This window comes from Chiloscyllium plagiosum, chromosome 7, assembly GCF_004010195.1.
Source record: "Chiloscyllium plagiosum isolate BGI_BamShark_2017 chromosome 7, ASM401019v2, whole genome shotgun sequence".
Lineage (NCBI taxonomy): Eukaryota > Metazoa > Chordata > Chondrichthyes > Orectolobiformes > Hemiscylliidae > Chiloscyllium > Chiloscyllium plagiosum.
In genome coordinates this window covers 88,439,921-88,466,271 of record NC_057716.1, presented here as the reverse complement: position 1 = coordinate 88,466,271, position 26,351 = coordinate 88,439,921, and the positions used below count along the sequence as shown (strand labels likewise).

The 26,351-nt window shown below is 39.7% G+C and overlaps 1 protein-coding gene across 8 annotated transcripts in view; it reads right to left on the bottom strand.

Annotated features, from left to right (window-relative positions):
• rif1 (replication timing regulatory factor 1) overlaps positions 1 to 26,351 on the bottom strand; it is a 97,170-nt gene that overhangs the window by 69,396 nt on the left and 1,423 nt on the right. For all 8 annotated transcript variants that reach the window (XM_043694159.1, XM_043694156.1, XM_043694163.1 and 5 more), the window contains exons 2-9: positions 22,411 to 22,539; positions 21,402 to 21,480; positions 17,216 to 17,312; positions 10,291 to 10,421; positions 8,705 to 8,796; positions 5,452 to 5,641; positions 4,626 to 4,718; positions 2,701 to 2,839 (exon numbers count right to left, since the gene is read on the bottom strand). In XM_043694159.1, the coding sequence (XP_043550094.1) occupies positions 2,701 to 2,839; positions 4,626 to 4,718; positions 5,452 to 5,641; positions 8,705 to 8,796; positions 10,291 to 10,421; positions 17,216 to 17,312; positions 21,402 to 21,480; positions 22,411 to 22,523 (934 nt within the window). In that variant the 5' untranslated portion in view covers positions 22,524 to 22,539. The remainder of the gene's footprint in view (positions 1 to 2,700; positions 2,840 to 4,625; positions 4,719 to 5,451; positions 5,642 to 8,704; positions 8,797 to 10,290; positions 10,422 to 17,215; positions 17,313 to 21,401; positions 21,481 to 22,410; positions 22,540 to 26,351) is intronic.

The window sequence follows — 26,351 nt, the reverse complement described above, 5'->3', positions numbered from 1 at the left end:
TCGGAGGCCGATGGAAGATTCTGGAACAGTTGAGGAACCCAGAGTGTGGGGGTAAGTACATGAAAGTTTTTGGTACTTACTGTCTTTAATTTCCGATATGGCTAGGAAGAACTGTTTATTTAGTGTATGGATTCTTCTGTGGATGAAGAACAGTAGAGGTCCTTTACAGGTCTGTGAGAGTGTTGTCCTGAGCTGGGGTAGGTCTAATTGCAGGGAATGTAGGTAGCGGCGCATGGCTGCAAGCGTGGAGCGAAGGATCCGGAGGGAGGTCTGTTGCTGGAGGCTTCGGATTTGTTGTAGGTACTGGTTGTCCTGGTTGGGTCCAAATTTTGTTGGTCGGAACGTAGTCCGGAGTCCGTGCAGGATCAGTTGGTTCCGTAGGCAGGTGCTGAGGAAGGAGATGTGGCTGTGGTAGTGAGTCTGTTTGAGAACGTGGCTGAAGAGCTACTGTGCAGAGGAGATGACCTGGGGTGTGCAGTGAGAGAGGGACTCACTGAAATCCTTGTAGAGGGAGAAGAGAGCTTCTTCAAGGAAGGCATCCTTGTAAGAGGATTCACAGTAGGTTAAAATCTTCGAGGAGAAAGTGAGGACTGCAGATGCTGGAGATCAGAGCTGAAAATGTTTTGCTGGAAAAGCGCAGCAGGTCAGGCAGCATCCAATGGATAATTACTTCTGTAGTTCTGTATGTGTTGTTTTTGGTCTGTACGTGTTGTTTTTCTGTAGATGCTGGTTCTAAGTTCGCCATTGGCTGTTCGCTCTACTGAGACATCTAGGAATGGCAGTTTGTTGTTGTTTTCCTCCTCTTTAGTGAATTTTATGCCAGTATGGGTATTATTGATGGTCTTGAAGGTTTCCTCTAACTTACTGCCTCTGCTACGAACCCTGATATTGGAGATCCCATGGGTGTTCCATTGGTTCGCCTGTAAGTTGTTGTTGAAGGTCAAGTGGGTCGTAAGGCACAGGTCCACTAGAATATCATCAGGCTAGTGATGAGGAAGGACACCACTTTGACTGGGACAATACATCCATCCGAAGAGAAGCCAAAGAAAGATATGCACGAGAATTCCTAGAAGCATGGCTTTCCAACCAGAACTCTATCAACAAACACATCGAGTTTGACCCCATCTACCACCCCGAGAAAAAGAAACAGGAAGTAACTTCACCACAGGAAATAACATCACCAACCCAAAGAAACCCAAACATATAAATAGAAAGCAGGAAGTTTCAGCATTGCTTCGCCTGAGGTCCACTGAAGATGTTACCTAGTAAGGTAATGAAACGTCTGGAAATGAGCCTTTCAGCTCAGCGAGCAAACCTACATCCACTTCAGTCAAATGTTGTCTCCATGGTACCTCACCTCTGGGGTTCATCTCTTTCACTCATATGTGAATCAAGGCTGTAACAAGGGGAACAGCAGAATGGGTAGAACCCAAAGCAAGTACTGGGGGGGGGGTATCACTGGCTAACCGTCACATGATACAACTATTGATGAACCCTCCCACCATTTTTTTGATGCTTTAGAATAGACTGATGGGACAGTATGTTCGCATATTGATTTGTCTCACTGTCAGTGGACATTTCTTTCGAATGTGCTGTCGTTGGTTTACACATTAACCAATTACTTCAAGTTCTCGCTCATGGCCAGCTCTCTAGATTCCTTCACTGTTGTTAAATTATCAGACATCCAGGATTTACAGAACCTCTTTGCAATTGAGTATTGGAAAGACTGAAATCATTGTTATCAGCCCTTAAACTAAACTCCATTCTTGGCTATCAATCTCAACCTTCTCAACGCCAACAGCTGAGATTATGCTAGCTCAATCATAACAGTAAATGTCACGTTGAATTCAAAGATAAACTTCTGACTTCACATTTGTGGAATTTGAGTGTGACTATTTCACTACAAAATCCATTTCACCCATTTTAGCTCACCTGTGAAAATTCTCATTTTGTTTGTTACATCTAGTTCAACTACTCAAATGCATGATCTTAATTTTACAGATTTCATTCATGGTTACAAATGCTCAATGTCCTCAGCCCTCTGAATCCTACTCCATTCCAACAATTAAGAGAGAGATATCTGCACTCCTTTGATTCTGCTCTCATGCATGATCATTTTTAATTGCTCTATCGTTTTGATTCCTGCACTCAAAACTCCAGAATGCCATCTGCATGCTCCTTACTTAGCTTTTCTCTTCAATATGTTTCTCAAAATCTACGTCTTTGACCAGGCTTCTGAAAAATAACTATTATCACCTTTGTGGCTCAGTGTTATTTTGTCTTACAATGCTCTTGCACTAAAGCACTTGAAGATGTTTCACAAATTAAAAGAGCACTACATTGCCTTTTAAGTAGTCATGCACAGGGAACAGAGATCAACCACATTGAAAAAGAGAAATCGGGAATCCAAATGCACTGAGAGTATCTTTTGCTGTCATAAATTCAAGACTCAGACTTTGCACTTGCTCATTACTTCTTCATAGCCCTCAAATAAAAACAGTATTAACTCAGGAATAGTTAGTTGTGATGGTAGTTAGGGGGTGAGGCAAGTCAGAAGAAACAATGGCTAGCAAATCACCCAACACTTCATATTCAAAAACAGTTAGATAATTTATCAAAAACATCATACAGCAAAACATTTTAAAAATATTAGTACTGTTCTATTTCTCAAAGTAATAGATTAAGCATGTCTTCACATACCAGGATTCAATGCAAAATTATCGATCAAGCTTTTCCAAGCAATGAAAGCTATTTTCTTGACAACTGGAGAGCCACTACGAAAACCCAATTCTTCCAAATGCAGTAGAGAATTAATAAAACTTCCTCCACGGTGCAATGACTTGTAGAGGAAAGAGATTAATTTGGTAAATTAAGAGAAAATAAAATGTAACTGTGGGTTAATCTGTGTTGCAGGTTTGACAACTTCCGAAACAAAATGGATGACATTTTGTAATCCCCATTATGCTAAACATACAAACACAATCTATAACTTTAAAAAAATGAATTGACCATAATTTAATGGGAAAGGTATGGAAGAGGATAGTTCTTGCCCTCATACCCATTCTAGATATGGATTTCAAAGCTGCAGATGAAGAAAAGGACATGCAATTAAAGCTTAATGGTTAATAGCTCAGAGACGAAGGTGTTCATGGCTCTTCTTCCTCACTTAAGTGAACATGGTAATGTCACTGACTAAGTAATTCAGTTGTCAAAACTAAAAAGGTCTGAAGGCAAGAGTCTAAAATTCAATAGCAGTTGAGAAGAATTTAAACCTAATAAATAATTCTGGAATAAAATGCTATGCTCAATAATGATTATCAACTATCAGATTGTTGTAGAAACCCAACTGGTTCACTACTGTCTGTTTATCAGGGAGAAAATCTACCATCCCTACTGGATCTGGGCTACATGCGACTCCAGATTTATAGCATTATGTTGCTGACTCTCAACTGACTTCTGAAACTGTGCTGCGCTGTATCAAATCTCTTCAGAAAAAAGGTACCACTTATTTCAGAAGCTCACATCACGAGAAGAATAAAAATTAACCATCTTTGGGGGTTAAAAAAAATGTTTTGTTTAACTGTGACTGGTTCAATACTCTTCGTTAGCTTCTTGGTCTTCAGTACAAAGGGATTGCAGTGCAGGAATAAGGACATCTTGCTACTATTGTAGAGGGCTTTTGAGAGACATATCTGGAGTATTGGGTGTAGTTTTAGTTTCATATTTAAGAGAGATATACAGTGCAACAAATGTTCATTAGATTGGTTCCTGAGGTTAGGGCATTACTTTGTGATGATTCTAGATTTAAGAAGGAGGAGGGATGATCTCGTTGAAGCACTCAATTCTTTCAACGTGCTTAGTTAAAAATCAAAACATCAGGTTTAGTCTAACAGGTATATTTGGAAGTACTGGCTTTCAGAGCACTGCTCCTTCATTAGGCAACTGTGGAGCAGGACAATGTGACATAGAACTTATAGCAAAAGAAAAGTGTCCTGCAACTGAAATGATATATTGAACAATGATTTTGCTCAATATATCATTTCAGTTGCATGACACTGTGTTCTTTTGCTACAAATTTGGTGTCTCATGGTCCTGCTCCACAACTGCCTGATGAAGGAGTACTGCTTCCAAATAAACCTGTTAGACTATAACCCAGTGTTGTGAGATTTTTAACTGTCAACCCCAGTCTAAAACTGGCTCCTCCACTTCAACGGGCTTGACAGGACAGGTACAGGATGTTACTCTGGGGTTGCAGGAGCAAGAACATCTAGGCAGAGTATCAGAGTATGGGCTGTACAATGAGGACAGAGAAGAGTAATTTCTTCACTCAGATTTAGGATTCTCTGCAATTATCTACCCTACTGGGTTATGGCTGGTCATTGTGAAAATGTTCCAAGTTGAAGAATGAATGGATAAAGGAACCAGGCAGAACACAGATGGAATGGAGAGGGCGGGGTGGGGGATTCCACGGTCAAGTCCTTTCTCGTGACTTTCGATATTCTAGAGAAATACATATGGACTCCAATACTTAACAGCTTTAAGCAACATTATCAGCCACATAATTGAAAAAATAACAAATTTATCATCATCTATTTATTTAGAAGCAAATTCCAGGATAATCTTACCTTTCCCAAAAGTTTCACAAAGAGAGGCCACAATTTCAACACATAAGTTTCATTTTTTGTTGTGAAAAGTTTCTGGAGCTCTGGAATCATTTTCTGAAATGGTATAAAAGATTTTTAAGTCATGATTATAGCCTTCATCTTTTTAAAAGGCAAGTATGAAGAAACAAGGAGACATTTGCTGCACCAACTTGTTGCCCCACAGAATGAGGCTAAGGCTTAGGCTTGCACTTTGCCTTCCAAAACGGCAAGTCCAATAGTTCAGTAGACAGGATCCTCTTTAGTTAATCTGATTTAGCCACAGCAGGCTTTTATTTTTAAAGACAGATAAAACTTGGTGTTGATTAAGAGACAAATGATCAATTACGACACCAAAACAAAACTCTCAAGGTCCTTTGAAATATTGCCATGAATTTTATTCACCCACACGAGGGCACGGAAAAGCCTCAACCTAATACCTCACCTGAAATACAGTACCCAAGACTACAGAAATGTCAGGGACCACATTCCTCATTGTCTACCTGGATCTGTGCTCAAGTCTCTGAACCCACAACTTTCTAACTCAAGAGGCAAGAGTGCCACCACCAAGTCAAAGCTGATAGAGACACACAGGCACATCAAACAGACATGCAAATAGTAATGAAGATAAAATGGACATTCACATGTGTTTCCTCTGGATTGACACCCAAAGTGGACATTTACTTGGCAATCACAAAAGAAAACTTAAAATTAAAAATGCTTTGACATTCCAATGTTAATCAGTTAGCTAAAGAAATTTTGATTAAAAAGCAAAAGTCAAAATGCCAAGGATTCTTGCTCTCATACTTACTGAGATCATTAAGGGCTCAATTATGCCTGCAACCTCCTGCTGTTTTTGAAGGAGAAGTGGTAGGCTCATTTCAAGAGCTGTTGCTGCCCGTAACCGCACTTTGGGGGCTGAATGAACTACGAGGGGAAGTATTAGCTTGGCCCAACGAACAGCAGTTTCTCCCATCTGAACAGGTGTCTGTTCTATCAGCCTTCAAAACAGAAGAAGCAAAAGTTTATAAAAGCTACCTATAGAAACTTTTCTTAAACCACAAATAGATCTCACATGCTTTGAATAAAAGAAGTTTACAAATACTATTACATGACATGTTGAAACATCTTGATGGACCAATTAATTGCAAAGAGATTCAGAAGCTGCACCAATAGAGCATCCAACTTCTGGAAAAATATTTTTAAAAGATCTTAAACAAAACAGGATGAAGGAAAGCTTTTGGTATGCTTGCTTTCATTGGTCAGAGCACTGACTTTAGGAGCAGGGACATCTTATTGCAGCTGTACATGACAGTTGTGAGGCCACATGTGGAATACTGCATGCAGTTCAGGTTGGGGCCCAGAGGGGCAATTTTTTCCGCACAGGTGGTGGTGAGTGGCTGGAATGGGCTGCCAGAGGTACTGGTAGAGAGTACAATTTTGTCATTTAACAAACATTTAGACAGGTATATAATGGAGGGATGTAGACCGAATGTAGGCAAATAAGAAGTGTTTAAGTTGTGAAAACTAAGCAGCATGGGCAAGTTAGGCACAAGGGCCTGTTTCCATGCTGCAGACCTCTATGACTCTGACTCTATTTACCACCAGGAAACCATTGGTCATGTCCTGATAAAAGATTATACTAACAGTTAAGAATCAGCAGCTTTTCTAAGCTAATTGTGAGCCTAAGAGGTATAGTTAGCAAACTTGTACATATCACCAAAATTGGAGGTGTAGTGGACAGCGAAGGTGGTTACCTCAGATTACAACAGGATCTGGACCAGATGGGCCAATGGGCTGAGAAGTGGCAGATGCAGTTTAATTCAGATAAACGCAAGGTGTTGCATTTTGGTAAAGCAAATCAGTGCAGGACTTATACACTTAATGGTAAGGTCCTGGGGAGTGTTGTTGAACAAAGAGACCTTGGAGTGCAGGTTCATAGCCCCTTGAACGTGGACTTGCAGGTAGTTAGGATTGTGAAGATGGCATTTGGTATGCTTTCCTTTATTGGTCAGAGCATTGAGTACAGGAGTTGTGAGATCATGTTGCAGCTGTACAAGACATTAGTTAGACCAGTGTTGGAATACTGTGTGCAATTCTGGTCTCCTTCCTATCAGAAAAAAGTTGTGAAACGTGAAAAGGTTCAGAAAAGATTTACAAGGATGTTGCCAGGGTTGAAGGATCTGAGCCAGAGGGAGACATTGAATAGGCTGTGCTACTTTCTCTGGAGCGTTGGAGGCTGAACGGTGACCTTATAGAGGTTCATAAAATCATGAGTGGCATGGATAGGATAAATAGACAAAGTCTTTTCACTGGGGTGGGGGATTCCAGAACTAGAGGACATAGGTTTAGGGTGAGACGAGAAAGATATAAAAGAAACCTAAGGGGCAAGTGTTTCACACAGAGGGTGGTGCGTGCATGGAATGAACTGCAAGAGGAAGTGATGGAGCTTAGTACAAATGCAACACTTAAAAGGCACCTGGATGGGTATATGAATAGAAAGGGTTTGGAGGGATATGGGCCAGGTGCTGACAGGTGGAACTAGATTGGATTGGGATATCTGGTTGGCATGGAAGAGTTGGACCGATGGGTCTGTTTCCATGCTTTACATTTCTATGACTCTATGACATGCACCAAATCATCTTGATATGTTCAAATTTGGTCGGTTTTGAGAAATATAAAGTTTTTGTTTCTGGAGACTCAACTTTTAATCTTTTAGCTATGACAAGTACATATGTGAAAGAAAATCTTAAATTTTCAGTGTCATCAGGTTTGATGTTTGTTTAGATATAAATCAAGCACCAATGTCTGTGCAGACTTCTAATCATTTTATTATATAACACTGCAAAAGAATCTTTACAAAACATAGGACAATATTAAACCACAGTATTTGATATTGTAAAATGCTGGATGTAGGTTTGCTCGCTGAGCTGGAAGGTTAGTTTTCATAAGTTTCGTCACCACACTAGCCAACATCTTCAGTGAGCCTCCTACCTGTTCGTCCAATGTAGTGTTTGTTACAGTTCTTGCAAGGTATTTTGTAAATGATATTAATTTTGCTTGCTGTCTGTATAGAGTCTTTCACGTTCATTAGATGCTGTTTTAGTGTGTTGTTGGGTTTGTGGGCTACCATGGACAAACAGGCAGAAAACTAGCCACCAGGATATATGAACATCAACTAGCCACAAAACTATATGACCCACTCTCATTAGTATCCTTGCATATGGATGCGGAAGGATACCACTTCGACTGGGACAACATATCCATCCTATGACATGCCAAACAAAGCCACATATGAGAATTTTTGAAGCATGGCATTCCAACCATAACTCTATCAACAAACACACTGACTTGGCTCCGATTTACCACTCTGAGAAAAAGAATGGGAAATGACATCACTGGAGGAAATGATGTCACCACAGGAAATGACATCACCAACCCTAGGAAAATCAAACATGTAAATAAAAAGCAGGCTCGACCACCAGTGCTTAATTTGGAGACTCACTGAAGATGTTACGTAGTATGGCGATGAAACATCTGAAAACTAACCTTCCAGCTCAATGAGCAAACTTGCATCCATAACTTCAACCTGAGCTACAAATCTTCTCAAAACTTGCCAATCGTTAAATGTTCCCTGTCAAATACTATGTTCCCACCCCATTCAAAAAACACTGAATTCTTCTTTCTTGCAAAGTATCACTCCATCACCAACTTCCTGTACCTCTCCAAAGTCTTAGAAAATATTGCAGGCTCCCAAATCTGTACCCACTCCTGCAATTCCATGTCAGAGTCTCTTCAATCTGGCTTTTAGCCCCACCTCAGTATTGAAACGCTCTTGTTTGAAGTCTCATAACATTCTATCCCTTATTACCCTTCTCAATATACCTGCACCATAGGTAAACCAGAGATCATCAAAAACTTGGCATACAGTAACTCAAGTTATTCCAAGTCTTATTCATTCATTACCTACTAAAGAATCCACCGAAAAGAATACTTCCTTACTCTATGAAATCACTTTTTAAAATGCCAATTTTGTGACTAATTCTGCTTTGGTCCATGCTTACCTTATTATAAGATTTAAGGCTTCATGTTCAACAACCATTGACTGTTGATCTCTAGTTAATATCGTTTCCATTGCTGCAACTATATTTTGAACCTAACAGAAAAGCAAAACGTGAGCATTTTGGTAATTCATCAACACAAGCTTAAAATAAGCCTAAAAATAGGAGAAAGGTTAGGCTAAAATTGTCTTATTGTTTTAAAGTTGTACTGAATTAATAGTTCAAAATTATGTTTGGAGTTGCATGTATGCAACAAATTAGATACTGAACCAATTTTGACCAATTGATCAACTCACAGGCCACTAATTGAAATTTTTCAGGATTTTGTACGTTACTTGTGACATTTTCTCGTGGAAAAATTGAGTGATCTACTTTCTGGTTAAGTGAAGTTTGATCACGTGCTGGAATGTGGATTTGAATTACATTTAATTCACCTTTCAGCTGGGCTGAAACATTTCAGGATTTAAGAATTACTTTATAAATTTTGTCACATTAATAAATGCAGCAGCCAGTTTACAGATGAAATCCCAGGTGTGTTGGTGGTGGAAAGTGCTGGTCAGAATACAGGTGAACACATGGTTCTTCTTCAAACTACCTTGAAAGGAAGCATGTGACTCTCAGAACATGAGTAATAGTGAAGCTTTTATATTTATAGCATTATAATTTGATTATAGTTAAACAATTTAAAGTATGAAAAAATTTACAAATTGGCCAATGCAGCAGAAAAGATTTGTCAAGAACTTTCAACAGTGGTAGCAAAACAAATCAAGGACTGCATGTGAATTGGACACTAGATATGGAGGCAGGACAGAAGGAGAAAAATAACAAATTACACAATGGTATGAATGAGATTTCCTCCCAATATCTTATAATAGGGACTTGCAGAAATGTGGAAAACTCAAGCAATTTAAATTCCACTTTTTCTTTAATATTAGTTATTTTCTACCAAAATTGTACATGCAAATTTGGGGACACACCTTTCTAACTTATGCTCAACATTACTTTGGACTTCAGTAGTGTTAGATCGTTTTCATGACTATTTACAACTTCCCATACCTTGGACAGTAGCCAAATGAAGCTTAAGTTTAATTGTTATATATTTACTGTAGGCATATGTTCATAAACTCAACTTCTACGAAGCTCAACTACTGTAAATAACAATTTTCACTCTTAATCTTATTTAAATCTAAACAATTTTAGTCATTCCTTGGAAATTGACCTTCTAGAATTTCACAACTAATAGTTAAGCACTTCAAAAGGAACCCAACCCTAGTATGAATAAGGGTTTTGCATCCTGACAAAGGTGGATTTGAAATATCATACCAAACACATTTATATTAAAAAAAGTAAACTGTCACATGCAAACCTATAGAACATTAAGTCTGAATTATTAATGAAACATGGTATGCATAGCATTATAATCTGCTTTAGAGATTTGAACCAGATTATCCATCAAATTTAAAAGCTAAACCAAATTTGAACAATCATGTCTACTTGTGCCAGAGAAAGTTTGTGTCATTTAATATCCAGAGCACAAGACATATAAATACATGAGGTAAGAAACATCTGCTCATTTGCAGGAAACTCACCTCCTTCTCGACCACTTTGGTACAAAAATTTTGTTTTGATATAACCCACAGTGCTCTTGTACATGTGTTCTTATCAGCTGATTTGATTGCAATATCACAGAGTGTAACAATCAATTGCTTGGCTTCATGTTCTGCAAGTAAAATAAAGTCATTCTTAATTATATGGGAGGTCAACCCAAAAAGGTAATGACACTATTATGTATCAACATATTATAACATTCCCACAAGCCAGGGAACAGACTATCTTAAAACAGGTTTTAAATAAAGGCAGTTAGGCATTTTGTCATCATATATATAGTATCTTTACCAGAGTCAATCATTCCAAGACACTTTAACAGGATTATTAGAAAATCAGGTATGACTAAAAGATGACCAACTAGACCACAGAATTAGTTTTTTTAAAAAGGATTTTTAAAGTGAGGTGAAGAGATAGAGAAATGTAAGCAGAGCATTCCAGAATTTGAAGCCTAGCCAACTGAAGGCACAGCCAATGGTGGAACAATTAAAATTGGGAACTCGTAAGACCAAAATTAGAACAGTCCAGATATCACAGATTGAGAGGTTGGAGGAGACTTTAGAGACAGGGAGGATCAAGTGAAAGGAGGAGTGCAAAAACAAAGACAAGAATTTTGAGAATCACGATACTGTTGACAAGGAGGCAATGTAGATCAGCAAGCAGAGTTGTGAATGGTACTTTATAATTAGGAAAACTGGCACTGTATCAGAGGATAGAATGTGGGAGACAAGATAGAAGTGTGTAGGAATAGTCAAGACAAGGTAATGAAGGAATGACTGTGATAGATGAGCGAAGTTATGAGCAAAGTTGGGCAAAGTAATGGTGGCAGAAACAAGCAATCTTCCTGAAGACTGGATGCTCTTGGAAGCTCATCTCAGAGTTAAGTGTATCAAAAAGGATGCAAACAGACTGGCTTAAACTTAACAGACGCTGCACTAAAAGACAGATTCCAAGCTAAGGAAGAGCATTTGGAGCAGCGTCAAGATACAATACAATAGAAAACTACATATTATTAGATATTGGGAAGACTGCACTGAAGCAAATTTCTGTCATCCAGTATAGGATGGCAGATGAGCAGTCTGACTATTTAGCAACAATACAAGAATCAAAAGATGGTCATGTTAGAACTGGGAGATGGTGTGAGAAAATTAATGGTGTGCTTTTGAATGATGTTGCTCAGGCCTAGCATGTAGATAAAAATGTGGGAGCGGTTCAAGGTATAATCTTTGGGGGACACAAAAAGTAATGGTGAGGGAGCATAAAGAGAAGCCATTCTTATCTAAATGGTTCTAGTCAGAGTGAAACCAACTGAACTACCCAAATCAACAAGAAAGAGACTAGAACACAGGTCAAACCTGTCAGTTGCTGGAGGCAATTCAAGAAGAATGAGGAAGGAAAGATGGCCTCAGTCTCCTAAGATGCCATTTGTGACTTTGAAAACATCTCTTCTGGCTCTGTAGGAGTGGAAACCTAACTGGACGGATTTAAACATGGAGTAGCAGGAACGATGGACACCGATAAGGCACGTTACAGCTAGGATAAATAGACACTGTCTCTTCCCTGGAGGGGTGGGAGTCCTACACTAGAGGGCACAGGTTAAGGTGAGAAAGGAAAGATTTCAAAAAGGCACCCAAGGGAAAACATTTCCATGCAGACTGTGCTGCATGTATGGAATGTAGACAGGCAAGAGGGTGGAAGGGCACAGCAAGGCAGGAAGCATCAGGAGGTGCAGAAGTCAATATTTCAGGTGTAACCCTACTTCAGGGCTGAGAGTCAGTGTGGGGGGAAGCTGCAGATAAAGGGAGGTGGCAGGGCCAGGGTGGCGAAATGAGGATAGGTGAAGACAGGGAGAGGGTACAACCTGATTGGTCAATGGAAGGAATGAATCCGGTTGGTGGCAGGGAGTAGTGGAAGGGAGAGAGACGGGAGGGGCTGGGAAGGAAGGTTATTTGAAATTGGAGAACTCAAAGTTGAGCCCTCCGGACTGTAGGCTGCCCAGACGGGAGATGAGGTGATGTTCCTCCAAATTGTGATGCAGTTCATTGTGACAATGGAGGCGGCCAAGGATGGTCACGTTGAAAATGGAGTGGGAAAGTTAATTAAAAATGGGTGGTGACTGGGAGGTCCGGTCAGCCACAGTGGGCCCGGCTGAGATGCTCGGCGAACCATTCCTTAAGTTTACCGTTGTGGCAATGGAGGAGGCCAAGGATGGTCATACCTACTTTGCCTGTCTACTTTGGATTCCAGCATCTGCAAGCTTTTTTTGACTCTAAGCATGTATGGAATGAGCTAACAGAGGAAGTGGTGAAGGCTGGTAGAATAACAACATTTTAAAAAGGCATCTGGATAGGTATATGAATAAGAAGGGTTTGCAGAGACATAGGCCAAATGCTGGCTAATGGGCCTAGATTAATTTAGGATATCTGGTCAGCATGGATGATTTTGACCGAAGGGTCTGTTTCTGTCTGTACAACTTTGAGGAAAGGAAGGTTGGAGATTACTTCTGAACTGCAGTTTGCAAGACAAAAGGTTTTTTTTAAAAAAGAGGTGTAATGACAGCATATTTAAAAGAAAGGGACAACAAATCAAGAGAAGAACAGTATTGGCTAACATGGGACCAGAAGAGAAACCAGAACGGTCAAACATTCAGCGCAATTAGAAATGTGGGAAAAAAATTGAGAGTTTGTGAATTACATTGCTGTAGCAGGAGGAGGAGAGACTGGAGAGAAACTAGATAATGTTTGTGCTTAAGTCTCGTCCAAGAGGAGCACAACAGAAAATTTGGCCAGCTCAGTCCATGCAAGCAAACAATATGATAACGTTAGTGTATCAGATAATTTAGTTTTCTGCATTTTATAGTGAGCATTGCAAAAGAAAAGACAAGTCAAAACATTTTGTCTTGTGCTTACTAGTGCAATTTGCAAGAATGGCAAATTTACAAGGAAAACCAATGTTTACACTATATGGAGAAATGAGTGCTCAATAGTTGGGAAGTGAATTCTGCTTGGTAGAGGCATTATCATGGAGAATGCATTAGTAATGATGATATAATAACCTGTCAGGCTCATGTAAATGTTAAACAGGCAGGGTGACCTCCAGACTTCCTCTCAGCCATTTTTGGAGTTGACTCGGGTGCAGTGCATGCATGCACTTGTTCATTCGGGAATGCTTGGCCTCATTCCTGATGAAGGGCTTTTGCCTGAAACGTTGATTCTCCTGCTCCTCAGATGCTGCCTGACCTGCTGTGCTTTTCCAGCACCACATTCTCCACTCTGATTTCCAGCATCTGCAGTCCTCACTTTCACTTGTACGTTTGTTCAACCTGTAAAGAACAGTGTCAAGATGACTGTGGTGCTGGAAAAGCACAGCAGGTCAGGTAGCATCCGAGGAACAGAAAAATCGACGTTTCGGTTGATTTACCTGCCCCTTGGATGGTGCCTGACGTGCTGTGCTTTTCCAGCACCACTCCAATCTTGACTCTAATCTCCAGCATCTGCAGTCCCCACTTCCACCCTGTAAAGAACAGAGCCTTGTGTACGAATAGTTTCCAGTACACACAGGTGTATCTTTGCAAGCCCAACTGACAATCCTAGATTGGGTCACCAATTGGACACCCACATCTAATGTTGGGATACTGTTGCAAATTTTGCAAGGATGAGCTGATTCCATCTTGTTTGTTGCTAACAATCAAAAGGGATATGCTGTTTGATACAATCCACCAGTTTTTAGAATGTACGGCCTATATATATCTGGCCTTACATCAGCGTTGAAATTCATATGCCCCAATAATGAATGCACGATGGGCAAAATACATTTTAGTCTAGTGGTGCATCCTGTTTATGGCGAACACGGCTTAGATTAGATTACTTACAGTATGGAAACAGGCCTTTCGGCCCAACAAATCCACACCAACCCTCCAAAGAGCAACCCACCCAGACCCATTCCCCTACATTTACCCCTTCACCTAAGACTATGGGCAATTTAGCATGGCCAATTCACATAATCTGCACATTTTTGGACTGTGGGAGGAAACTGGAGCACCCGGAGGAAACCCACGCAGAGAATGTGCAAATTCCACACAGACACGTTGCCTGAGGCGGGAATTGAACCCAGGTCTCTGGCGCTGTGAAGCAGCAGTGCTAACCACTGTGCCACCGTGCCGCCCATTAGCCTGTGCAGCTACTGCAAATAAAGTAGTGTCAAACAGCTAGTTTCACCTGTTGCTCAGAACTTTGCAATACTTTACCCTTCATCTCAAGTTAGATTGGGTAGACTTAGACTTTTGGAGCCCAGAGTGACTTCCTTAGGATCATTCTTGACTTTACAAATGGATTAGGAGGTCTCTTGGACCTACTCAGACATTTAATAGAATGATGGCAGATATGTCTCTGTTTTGAATTTCATTTTATCATCTACTCTAATAATCTTTGATTCCCTTAACAAGAATCTACCTCTGCCCCAAAAGTATTTAATTAACTTGTTTCTACCACCTTCGGAGTTAGAGTAGAGAAGATTAAGAGATGACCTTACTGAAGTGTTCAAAATTATGAACAATTTTGACAGGGTAAAGAAGATGCCCTGTTTCCACTAGTTGGTATATCAGTAATGAGGGATCACGATTTCAAGACTTCCAGCAAGAGAATTAAGAGTGAAAGGAGAAACTTCTTTACTCAATTATTAGGATTTGAAATGTACTACCTGGGAAAGTGTTGCAGGTGGATTCTACGGGAAGTTCCAGAGGAGCTTGGATCTATATTTGCAAGTGATGAATTAGAGGGCAACATAAAGACTTAGGACTGGAGAATGGGATTGACAAGGCAGCTCTTTTGGGAGACGATACAGATACGGTGGGTTGAATGGCTTCCTTCTGTACTGCAAAACTCTGATTCTACTTACGCACACTAGTTTTATGCCAGGCAAATAATCAATATTACCCTCCATGCCACGAGCTTTCAATTTTCAAAAACTTTTAATGTAACACTTTATCAAATGCCTTCTGAAAATCCATGTATTGCATGTTTATGCCTCTCCTTTATATAAGCATGGGGAACTCCTTCAAAGAGTTCATGTGACCGGATCAGGATATCTATGTCCTGCATGAAGCCTTTATGTCCTTTGTTCCAGTGTCAAGCATGCACAATACAAAAATGGTAAGGGATTTCTTTTCAAGGCTACAATAATAGAATCAAACACAGAGTCCCAATGTGTATACTGATCACTGGGAGCAGGATTACAGTGACAATATGAGAAAACTCCCAGCTGATTCCTCAAATGTGCTAACTGAGGAAAAGGATTATTTGACTGGTCCATTTTGAAGGTGAATTTGAGCACAGCATATAGCACATTAAGACATGTGAGGAAACTCTGTGGTTTAAAATACACTCAATGTGTCCACAGATCAGATTTATGAGAGGCAGAATTTCAGCATAATTCCAAGGACATTTCTCATGGCATCCAACAAAGATGTTTGAAAGAGTAGGGCTTAGTGGGGATACCACAGCAGCTCCATCTAAATAGTCATACAGCTATACAGCATGGAAACAGATCCTTCAGTCCAACTTGCCCATTCCAACCAGATATCCTAAATTAATCGAGTCTCATTTGCCAGCGTTTGGCCCATACCCCTCTAAATTCTATGTATTCATACATCCATCAAGAAGCTTTTTAGATGTTGTAATTGTACCAGCCTCCACCACTTCTTTTGTCAGATCACTGCAGACACACACTACCCTCTGTGAAAATGTTGCCCCTTAGATCTCTTTTAAATCTTTCCCCTCTCACCTTTAGCCTATGCCCTCTAGTGTTGGACTCCCCTGCCCTGGGATAAAACTTTGGCCAATCACCCTATTCACGCCCCTCATGATTTTAGAAAGTTCTAAAGGTCACCTCTTAACCTCCAGGGAAAACAGCCCCAGGCTATTCAGCGTTGCATAATAGCTCAAACCCTCCAACCCTGGCAACATGCTTGTAAATCTTTTCTGAACCCTTTCAAGTTTCACAACATCCTTCCTATAGCAGGGAGACCAGAATCGAATGCAGTATTCCAAAATCAGCCTAACTAATGTCCTGTATAGCTGCATCATGGCCTCCCAACTCAATACGCTGACCAATAAAGGCAAGCATGCTAATACCTTCTTCACTATTCTGTCTCCTGCAACTTCACTATCAAGAAACTATGAACCGGCACTCCAAGGTCTGGCCATATGGTGTCATTAAAACTGGACTCAAATGCAAGGAATTGCTGAGTTAATTCAAGACAATGATGGCAAATCTAGATTGCCATGATATAATGCTACAGTGCCATGTATTGGGCTTCCTCGAGTGGCACATTGATGAATGGGCTAGCCATGTCAAATGATCAAACGAATACTGCAGGGCTATCTATATACAAGTATAATCGCAAATGTGAAGAAATCCCTTGCTTCACAAGCCAAAAACTTGCTCAAAACTGGTTGCAGTAATTCACCCAACCATTTGGCCTGCTCATGTTGTCTCGGACTAGTCACAAAAGAAATATGATTTTTGTGTGGGCTGTCCAAGATACACACATGCAGATGCAATGAGCCACAAGGACAAACTCTACCATATACATCAGTGGGCTCAGTAAATATCTTATTTTAATGTTCCATGGCAATGCCTCCATCAGAGCGTAATTGCCAACCAATCAGAACTCTTTCCATACAGTGCATATGTTGATTTCCCCTTGAAACAGTTTATTTTTTGCAAATTGTCCAAAAGAGTTAAAGACAAAAAGTTTGACAAACTACATCTCTTTACAGCAATACTCAAGTATCGTACGACTAAGTGACTAAAATTAGTAATTACTTTCACATGTTCAGTACATAAAAATATATAGCTGAAGTTTTATAATGACTTTAAGTGCATGAAGACAATTTCTATTAACTGTACCTGACAATCCAGCACTAATATTACTGTGAAAAACACAGAATCCCAAGGCCTGTAGTGCTGCGTTACAAAGTTCTGAATCCGAATTTGAAACGTGAGTCTTGATGGAAAGAAAAGAGACGTGAAGAGGAAAATTTCAACAACCCAGAAAGTTTTTACTTACAAACTATATGTAATTGATAAAAGCAACTTTTATAACAGAACAATAATATCAGCAATAAAGGTCTGCTTTAAAGATAAAAGGATAGAAGGAGGCAGAATAGATATTCTCTATTCAGGGTTTATAGAGTTTGACAATAAAATGCTAGTTAGATTCATAGAGATAAGTATATAAAATTTTGCTTTTCAAAATTCTCCCATGTCATTTTTGAGTGAAGGTGCATTAATTCTCATTTTGACTGTACAATTGTTGTTAAATCACAATCAACAGCAAATAAAGCCATTTGTAGAGTAAACAATGTTGGCGAGAGGAGGGAAGAGGTGGAGTACCTTATGAAGGCCAACTCAAAAGCGAGTTTTCTAAAAACAGAGTACAGCAAAGGAACAGGCCCTTTGGCCACTGTGTCTGTGCTGACCACAATACCATTCTAAACTGATCTCATCTGCCTACACATGGTCTGTATCCCTCTGTTCCCTGCATGCTCATTTGTCTGTCCAGGCATCCATCATCCTCTAGACAAAAAATAAATTTGCCTACATATTACCTTTAAACTCATCTCACCTTAAACCTGTGTCCCCTAGTATTTAAGTTTCCACAGGGAATACAACTCCACTATCTATGCTTCTCATAATTCTACATAGGTCTATCAGGTTCCCTCCCCCTCTAATGACACTAGTGAAAACAATTAAGCTTGTCCAACATCTCTTTATTGCGACTACACTCCAATCTAGGCAACATCCTGGTAAACCTCTTTTGCATCTTCTTCAAAGCCTCTACAATCTTTCCTATAGTGTGGCAACCAGAGTGGTGCACAATACTCCAGATATGGCCTAAAGTTTTGCACAGCAGCAAAATGACTTGCCAATTTTTATAGGCAAAGCAAGGCAAGCATGCCATATTCCTTATCAACTTGTGTTGCTACTTCCAGGGAGCTATGGACTAGCCTCCTCAAGATCCCTCCGCATATCAATGATCTAAAGGGTCCTGACATTTACTGTATATTTTCCTCTTGCATTTGACTTCCCAAAATGCCTCACCTCACACTTCTCTGGATTAAGCTTCATCTGTCATTTGTCCAGCCATCTTTCCAACTGATCTATATCCTGCTGTACTCTGACAACATTCCTCACGAACCTCAACTTCACCAATTTTCAGTTTGTCTTCAAACTTATCAGCTAATCTACATTCTCCTCCAACTCTTTTACAAATATAAGAGGCCCCAGCATTGATCCTCAAGGACCACCAATGGTTACAGACCTCCAGCCAGATCACCACCACTCCACAATACCCTGTCTTCTTTGACCAAGCCAATTTTGTACCCATTAATTTCCAAATGCAAACAAATCCTGTCTTGAAAACCTTCTCTAATAATTTATCTAATCATTGATGCAGGGCTCACTCCATACAATAATAATCCAAGACCATCTTACTGTCCTTTTAAAACAAACTAACATGAGTAAATATTCTCCAGTCTTCCAGAGATCTCATCTGTGACAAAAGAGAATACAAAGATCTCTGGTAAGGCCCTAGCAATCTCCTCTCTTGCCTCCCTCAATATCCTGGGATAAATCCCATCAGGCCCTGGTGACCTATTGACCTTAATGTTTTTCAAGATACCTAATAACTCCTCCTTCTTAATATCGACATGCCTCAGAACATCAAGATACCCCTACCTAAATCTTATCATCATCCATGTCCTCCTTCTTGGTGAATACCAATGCAAAGAACTCATTAAGGACCTTACTCCATTACCCCACTCCTTTGGCTCCATAGATAAATTTCTTCTTTTATCCTCGCATGGATATACTCTTTCCCTAGCTACCTGCTTGCTCCTAATGCATATATAACGTCTTGGGATTCTCCATAATCCTACTTGCAGAGGACATTTCATGGTCCATTTTAGTCCACCTAATTCCTTGTTTAAAGTTTCTTCTTGCTTCTTTTGTATTCCAAGAGATTTCATTTTCCCATATGCTTCCTCTTCCTTTCTGACTGAACTTTAATATCTCTCAAGAGTTCCTAAATCTTGCCATCGTTATCTTTCGTCTTCAAAGGAACATACTGGTCCTGAATTCTGACCAACTCACTATTAAAAGACTCCGTCAGACCCAGGTTTGCCCTCCAACAGCTGATCCCAATTTATTCTCTTCAGTTCCTGCCTCATTGTTTAAAAAAGTCTTCCCCCAATTTAATACTTTCACTGAAGAACCATTCTTAACCTTCTTCATAACTATCTAAAATTTACAGAATTTAGATCACTGTTCCCAGAATGCTTCTCCACTGATGACCTAGTCAGACTCATTCCCCAATACAAGGTTATTAAGACCCTTTCCCAAGCTGAACTATCTACAGATTCTGCCTCTTCTAAACCCCTGGCACTAGGGGAACCCTAGTCAAAATTGGACAAGTTTAAGAAGAATCATCCACTACACCAACCCTACGACTTTTACATCTCTTCATAATCTGCTTCCTCCTGCTCGCTATTCTGATTTCTATAATATAACCACAAAGTGATTGCACCTTTCTTATTCCTGAGTTCTAGTCATATGGCCTTATTGGATGAGCCCAAGACGTCCTCTTTTAAATGGAGCTATGACATTCCTCTTAATGCAACGCCTCACCAATTTTACATTTCTCTCTCACCTGAAATATCTAAACCCTGGAATGTTGAGCTGCCAGTCCTGCCCTTCTCTCAACTAAGTTTCTGTAATGACTATATCATCATAGTTCCATATGTAAATCCATGCTCTAAGCTTATCTGCCTCACCTTTTTATATTTCCCACATTGAAATTAATATACTTCAGACTGCCTGCTGTGTTCATTAACTTGGTCCTGCCCGTTTTTCCAGTTAGACTTACTTAACATCTACATTCTCCTCAATCCCTTCACATGCTGACCTACTGCTCTGGTTCTCACCTGCATCACTGCTTCAAGAACAGCTCAAAAGAAAATTTTAAACATTTTATGTATTATATGTAACAACAGATTTACAAAGGGTGAAAAAGAGTTGACCTGAGAGAACTGCAATTTGTAAATATTGAATAGACCAGACATGCCCATAATAAAAACAAGCAAACATTCTATGACAGGCAATTTAAATATTTATTATCTGTCCTGTTAACAATTGACAACTGAATCTCAACATGAAAATAAAATCAAATTTTAAAATATGCCACCCTGAACTAGATTTTCTAATATATACTGGTTCACAAACAAAATATTTCTACTGGTCAACACACAAAACATCACATTTTTCAGATGTCAGATTGTTACTGTTATACATACTTTGCAACCTATTTAAGATCCATTCAAAAATGTAACATGGAGTGACATCTCAGAACATAACAGAGAAAAAGCCTTTACATATCAAAGTAGTCTCAAAGATACAATATTATACCCCTCAATTGGTTTTGTTCCTAAATATTCACCCAGACCCCGTCAGAACTGAATAGCAGATTTGAAAAGGACAATATTTTTGTTGTATTTTTAGGAATTTAGAAACAGTTACAACTTCATACAACTATCCTGTTCTAGTGACACACCCCACTAACAGTAGCAGGCAATAACTTTTTTTAAAATTTTGAACCACATAAATAAAGCAGTCAAAATCCCTGTGTATAACGCTTTTCCAAACAACTTTAAAATTCTCTGTCAGCAAGAGGAATATTAATTGTTTAGTTCTTCCCAAGCTCTCAAAGGTGCTGTTCCATCTAGTCACCAGAAAGCAATTAAATATAGTCTGGTGTTTCCTCTCCCTAGAAAAGTGCCTTTCCACAAGGTACCTTCACTCAGGATAGCATGACAAATCCAGAAATAAGTGACTAACCGTGAACATCTTATGGTCATAATTTAAGAGACAAAGTGCAAATCATGATCTTGACAAGATAGCAAGAAAGGTTCTCTCCAAATAAGATGTTAATACACATTTGACAGAATACAGCTTCAACAATTTCATTATGAACAAATAACGAGAAACTAATATTGCTCTGATCGTTTCACTGGTGTGTATTGGGGTGAAAATAACTTACTTTGAACACTCCACAGATGCGAGGAAACTGTTTGCCAACTGCAGTTGCAAATTCTTTCCCATCCTCTCCACTCAGACGGCTGAAATACAGAATAGATACAACCAGTTAAGTAACATTTACAAGTGTGGTTTAGATTTGGAAACAACTGTATTTATATTTTCAATTTGAATCAGCACCCATATGATATTTGCATATCCAGCATCACCTTTGTAGATCATCAGAAATCACTCCCATCAAATCTATGTTGTAACTCCTCAATGTCCAAACTTATTTGCTTTAGACTATTTGGACTCAAAAAGGGAAGAGGTGATCACTAACTGAAGTAAACTCTAAACCAAAAGGCAATAAGTTTTCCTTTCAAACAGAAATTTGCAATATAAAGCCTTTCTGCGAGGCATACTTTGCTTTGGGGATGGGTAAAACTTAACCTTAAATATATTCCTTTTAATATAATTTTGTCATTGCAGAATTAATTTTAGTGAATGAACTCAAGTCTGCAACCACTGCCACCCAAAAGCCAAGGAAGGGAGATGGATGGAATCACCACCATCTGAAAGTTTAAGTCACAAACCACCTGATTGGAACCATATCATTCCTTCAGTGTCACTGGGTCAAAATCCTGGAACTTCCTTCCTAACAGTCCTATTGGTATACCAACACCATACGGATTGCAGTGGTTCTAGAAGCTGTTTGCTGCTACTTTCAAGTGCCATCATGAACGAGCAATAAATGTGGCCTTGTCAGCAACATCTATATCCAGTGAAAGAATAACAGTGTGACTTGGTTGTTAACTGGCTGAAAAATTAAAATGTCCCCCATATATACCATTATTATTGCAATGAAACAATTAATGTGATACTCTTATAAATTCTTTCCACCTCGAAGAAACTGGTGAAAACACAGCAAATTATTTGCACAAGAGATTCTGTATACCATTTCTTCTAAATGTGCTGAGTAAGGCAGCAATGAGCCTATTACTTAATAATGCTGAATTGTTTTATATACTGACCTGGCAATTGTAAGGTAAGCATCCACTTGCTCCGTGGATGAAACAGATATATCTTCTAAGATTTCCAACAGCGGCAGTAAGCCAGAAACTACTGGGTGAGCAGTAGCCATCATTCTTGTGCTTGCAATTCTGCCAGGTTAGAGGTAAAAAAGGGTACTGATTAATCAAATATCTTCTTATAAATACATCTGAAAATTTTCTAATCTCCACATGCAGAATTTCAATGCCACATTCCAATTACACTTTTCTAACTTCAGCCCTAAAAAGAACAAATTTCAGTAAATCCTGATAAACTTTACTTATAACAATTTAAATTTACGCATTTTATGTACAATTAACAAATCATTCTATTGCTATGCAACTTGAAGACAGCAAGAACTGCAGATGATGAAAGGCAGAGTCAACAGATGTGAAGATGGGGAAAAGTCCACCAGGTCAGACAGCATCCAAATAGCAGTAAAATCAATGTTTCAGATCAAAACCCTTCATCAGGGCTGAGGAGGGGGCGAGAGCCCGATACTTCTGGGCTTCGTTTTGAAGGTACGTAAACATTGCAAAATTAAAACTTTCACTCGTCATTAACAAACATTTGCATAACATGATTCTTGAAGGAGCATGAAGAAACAGTCAATCAGGAAGACTGATTTGAATCTGAGGAAGCTGCAAAGTTAAAGTCACCTCAATAGCAGTCACTTCTTAACTTTACCCAGGGTTAACTAAATAAACTCAGCATCTGTACTTTAAAACATCTCCGACACACTTCAAATAATGGGACATTTGAAGTAGCAGTGAAAAGATCAACATTTTGATTCTACAAAGCGTAAGAGTAAAGAAACTTGCAATAGATATGCACAAGACAATGATGAAGCCACTGCTGGCTGTAACTTTTTGTTGCTGATAGGCCATGGAGTACTCTGCTTAGTTTCATGATAAAGTTATCATGAGATACTTGGAACGATAAACTGTTAACAGAAAAGGTTAAAAGAAGTTTTTTAGTTGCTTATAAAGTTACAAAGAACTTAGTAAACAAGAAAACAGAATTTATTTCTGTTTTGGATTTAATGACAAGAGCTTATCAACCTAAAAATGAAAGTTGAGAGCAAGGATTAGTAATAGTGTATTTCCAACAGTTGTTTAGTTGAATATTTGAGGCACAAATTTCATTCTTCAAAAAGGTAACATTTAATCTTCTCGATAGAAAATAGATTTTAAAAGCTTTCCTTTCATATCCAATAGTATTTGACAAGAAAGGAAAGATAGATAATGACTTGCAGAGAAAGAATAATGACTTCAAAAAAAGAACATGATGGAGGATCTTGACTGTGCCACTAGAGCCAGCAGAGCTAAAGAGGCTCAAATTGTTTCCTTAAACTGTGAATTCCCAGGTAATTTGACGATCTGATTTTTCCCTTTCATAAAGCTTTCAAATAGCATTCTAGTGGACTTTCACCTTAAACCACTACAGTCTTTATGGTGCTTTTCCAGTGCTGCCAAGCAGAAAATTATAGCGACACATTAACAGCAGAATGACAACACATGACTACAGGAATGGTGCAGGAAGGAGGGTTTCAGATACCTGGATAATTGGGGCTCATTCTGGGGTAGGTGAAACCTCTACAAACAAGACGGTCTACACCTGAACCAGAAGGATCGAAACTCAGCATGTCAGACACTCTTTGTCCGCAAAAAGAGTGTAAGTGTCAAGTTCAATATGACTGTTATTTAGAACCAATTCCTCAGGGGAAAATCGATAGGAGCCATGCTTGTGGCACTGCAGTAATTCATCAAATCGGAAGGAGAGGAAGAAGAAAGGAGGAGAATAGTGATAGGGGACTCATTCATTTGGGGAGCAGACAGGCAGATGGCATGTTGCCGCCCTGCTGACATGGTCTGTATTGGTCCTAATGACTTAGGTAGGGAGATGACCGAGGTGACAGTGGGGGAGCACTTTGGGGCCAGCGACCATAATTCTATTGGTTTTAAAATAGTGATGGAAAAGGATAGACCAGATCTAACAGTTGAAGTTCTAAATTGGAGAAAGGCCAATTTTGACGGTATTAGGCAAGAACTTTCAAAATTGCTGGAAAAGCACAGCAGGTCAGGCAGCATCCAAGGAACAGGAGAATCGACGTTTCGGGCTTAAGCCTGATTTCCAGCATCTGCAGTCCTCACTTTCTCCTTAAAGAAATTGAGGGTTTGGTTAAGAAAAAGAAGCATATATCAGGTATAGACCAGATAGATCAAGTGAATCCTTAGAAGAGTATAAAGAAAGGAGGAGTGTACTTAAGAGGGAAATCAGGAGGGCAAAACGGTGACATGAGATAGCTTTGGCAAAAAGAATTAAGGAGAATCCAAAGGGTTTTTACAAATATATTAAGGACAAAAGGGTAACTAGGGAGAGAATAGGGCCCCTCAAAGATCAGCAAGGCGGCCTTTGTGTGGAGCCACTGAAAATGGGGGAGATACTAAATGAATATTTTGCATCAGCATTTACTGTGGAAAAAGATATGGAAGATATAGACTGTAAGGAAATGGATGGTGACATCTTGCAAAATGACCATATTACTGAGGAGGAAGTGCTGGATGTCTTGAAACAGTTAAAGATGAAAAACTCCCCAGGACCTGATCAGGTGTACCCGAGAACTCTGTGGGAAGCGAGAGAAGTGATTGCTGGGCCTCTTGCTGAGATATTTGTATCATCGATAGTCACAGGGGAGGTGCCAGAAGACTGGAGATTGGCAAACGTGGTGTCACTGTTTAAGAAGGGTGGTAAGGACAAGCCAGGGAACTATAGACCAGTGAGTCTGATGTCGGTGGTGGGCAAGTTGTTGAAGGGAATCCTGAGGCACAGGATGTACATGTATTTGGAAAGGCAAGGATTGATTAGGGATAATCAACATGGCTTTGTGCATGGGAAATCATGTCTCACAAACTTGATTGAGTTTTTTGAAGAAGTAACAAAGAAGATTGATGAGGGCAGAGCAGTAGATGGAATCTAGCTGGACTTCAGTAAGGCGTTCAACAAGGTTCCCCATGGGAGACTGAGGGGTGACCTTATAGAGGTTTACAAAATTATGAAGATTAGATCTCATGGAATACAGGGAGAACTAGCCATGTGGATATAGAACTGGCTCAAAGGTAGAAAACAGACGGTGCTGGGGAGGGTTGTTTTTCCAGACTGGAGGCTTGTGACCAATGGAGTGCCACAAGGATCAGTGCTAGGCTCTCTACTTTTTGTCATTTACATAAATGATTTGGATGCGAGCATAAGAGGTACAGTTAGTAAGTTTGCAGATGACACCAAAATTGGAGGTGTAGTGGACAGCGAAGAGGGTTACCTCAGATTACAACAGGATCTTGACCAGATGGGCCAATGGGCTGAGAAGTGGCAGATGGAGTTTAATTCAGATAATTCAGGTGCTGCATTTTGGGAAAGCAAATCTTAGCAGGACTTATACAGTTAATGGTAAGGTCCTAGAGAGTGTTGCTGAACAAAGAGACCTTGGAGTGCATGGTCATAGTTCCTTGAAAGTGGAGTTGCAGGTAGATGGGATAGTGAAGGTGACGTTTGGTATGCTTTCCTTTATTGGTCAGAGTATTGAGTACAGGAGTTGGGAGGTCATGTTGCGGCTGTTCAGGGCATTGGTTAGGCCACTGTTGGAAAATTGTGCACAATTCTGGTCTCCTTCCTATCGGAAAGATGTTGTGAAACTTGAAAGGGTTCAGAAAAGATTTACAAGGATGTTGCCAGGATTGGAGGATCTGAACTATAAGGAGAGGCTGAACAGGCTGGGGCTGTTTTCCCTGGAGCGTCGGAGACTGAGGGGTGACCTTATAGAGGTTTACAAAATTATGAAGATTAGATCTCATGGAATACAGGGAGAAATGGCCTTTTGGCTACAGAACTGGCTCAAAGGTAGAAGACAGAGGGTGGTGGTGGA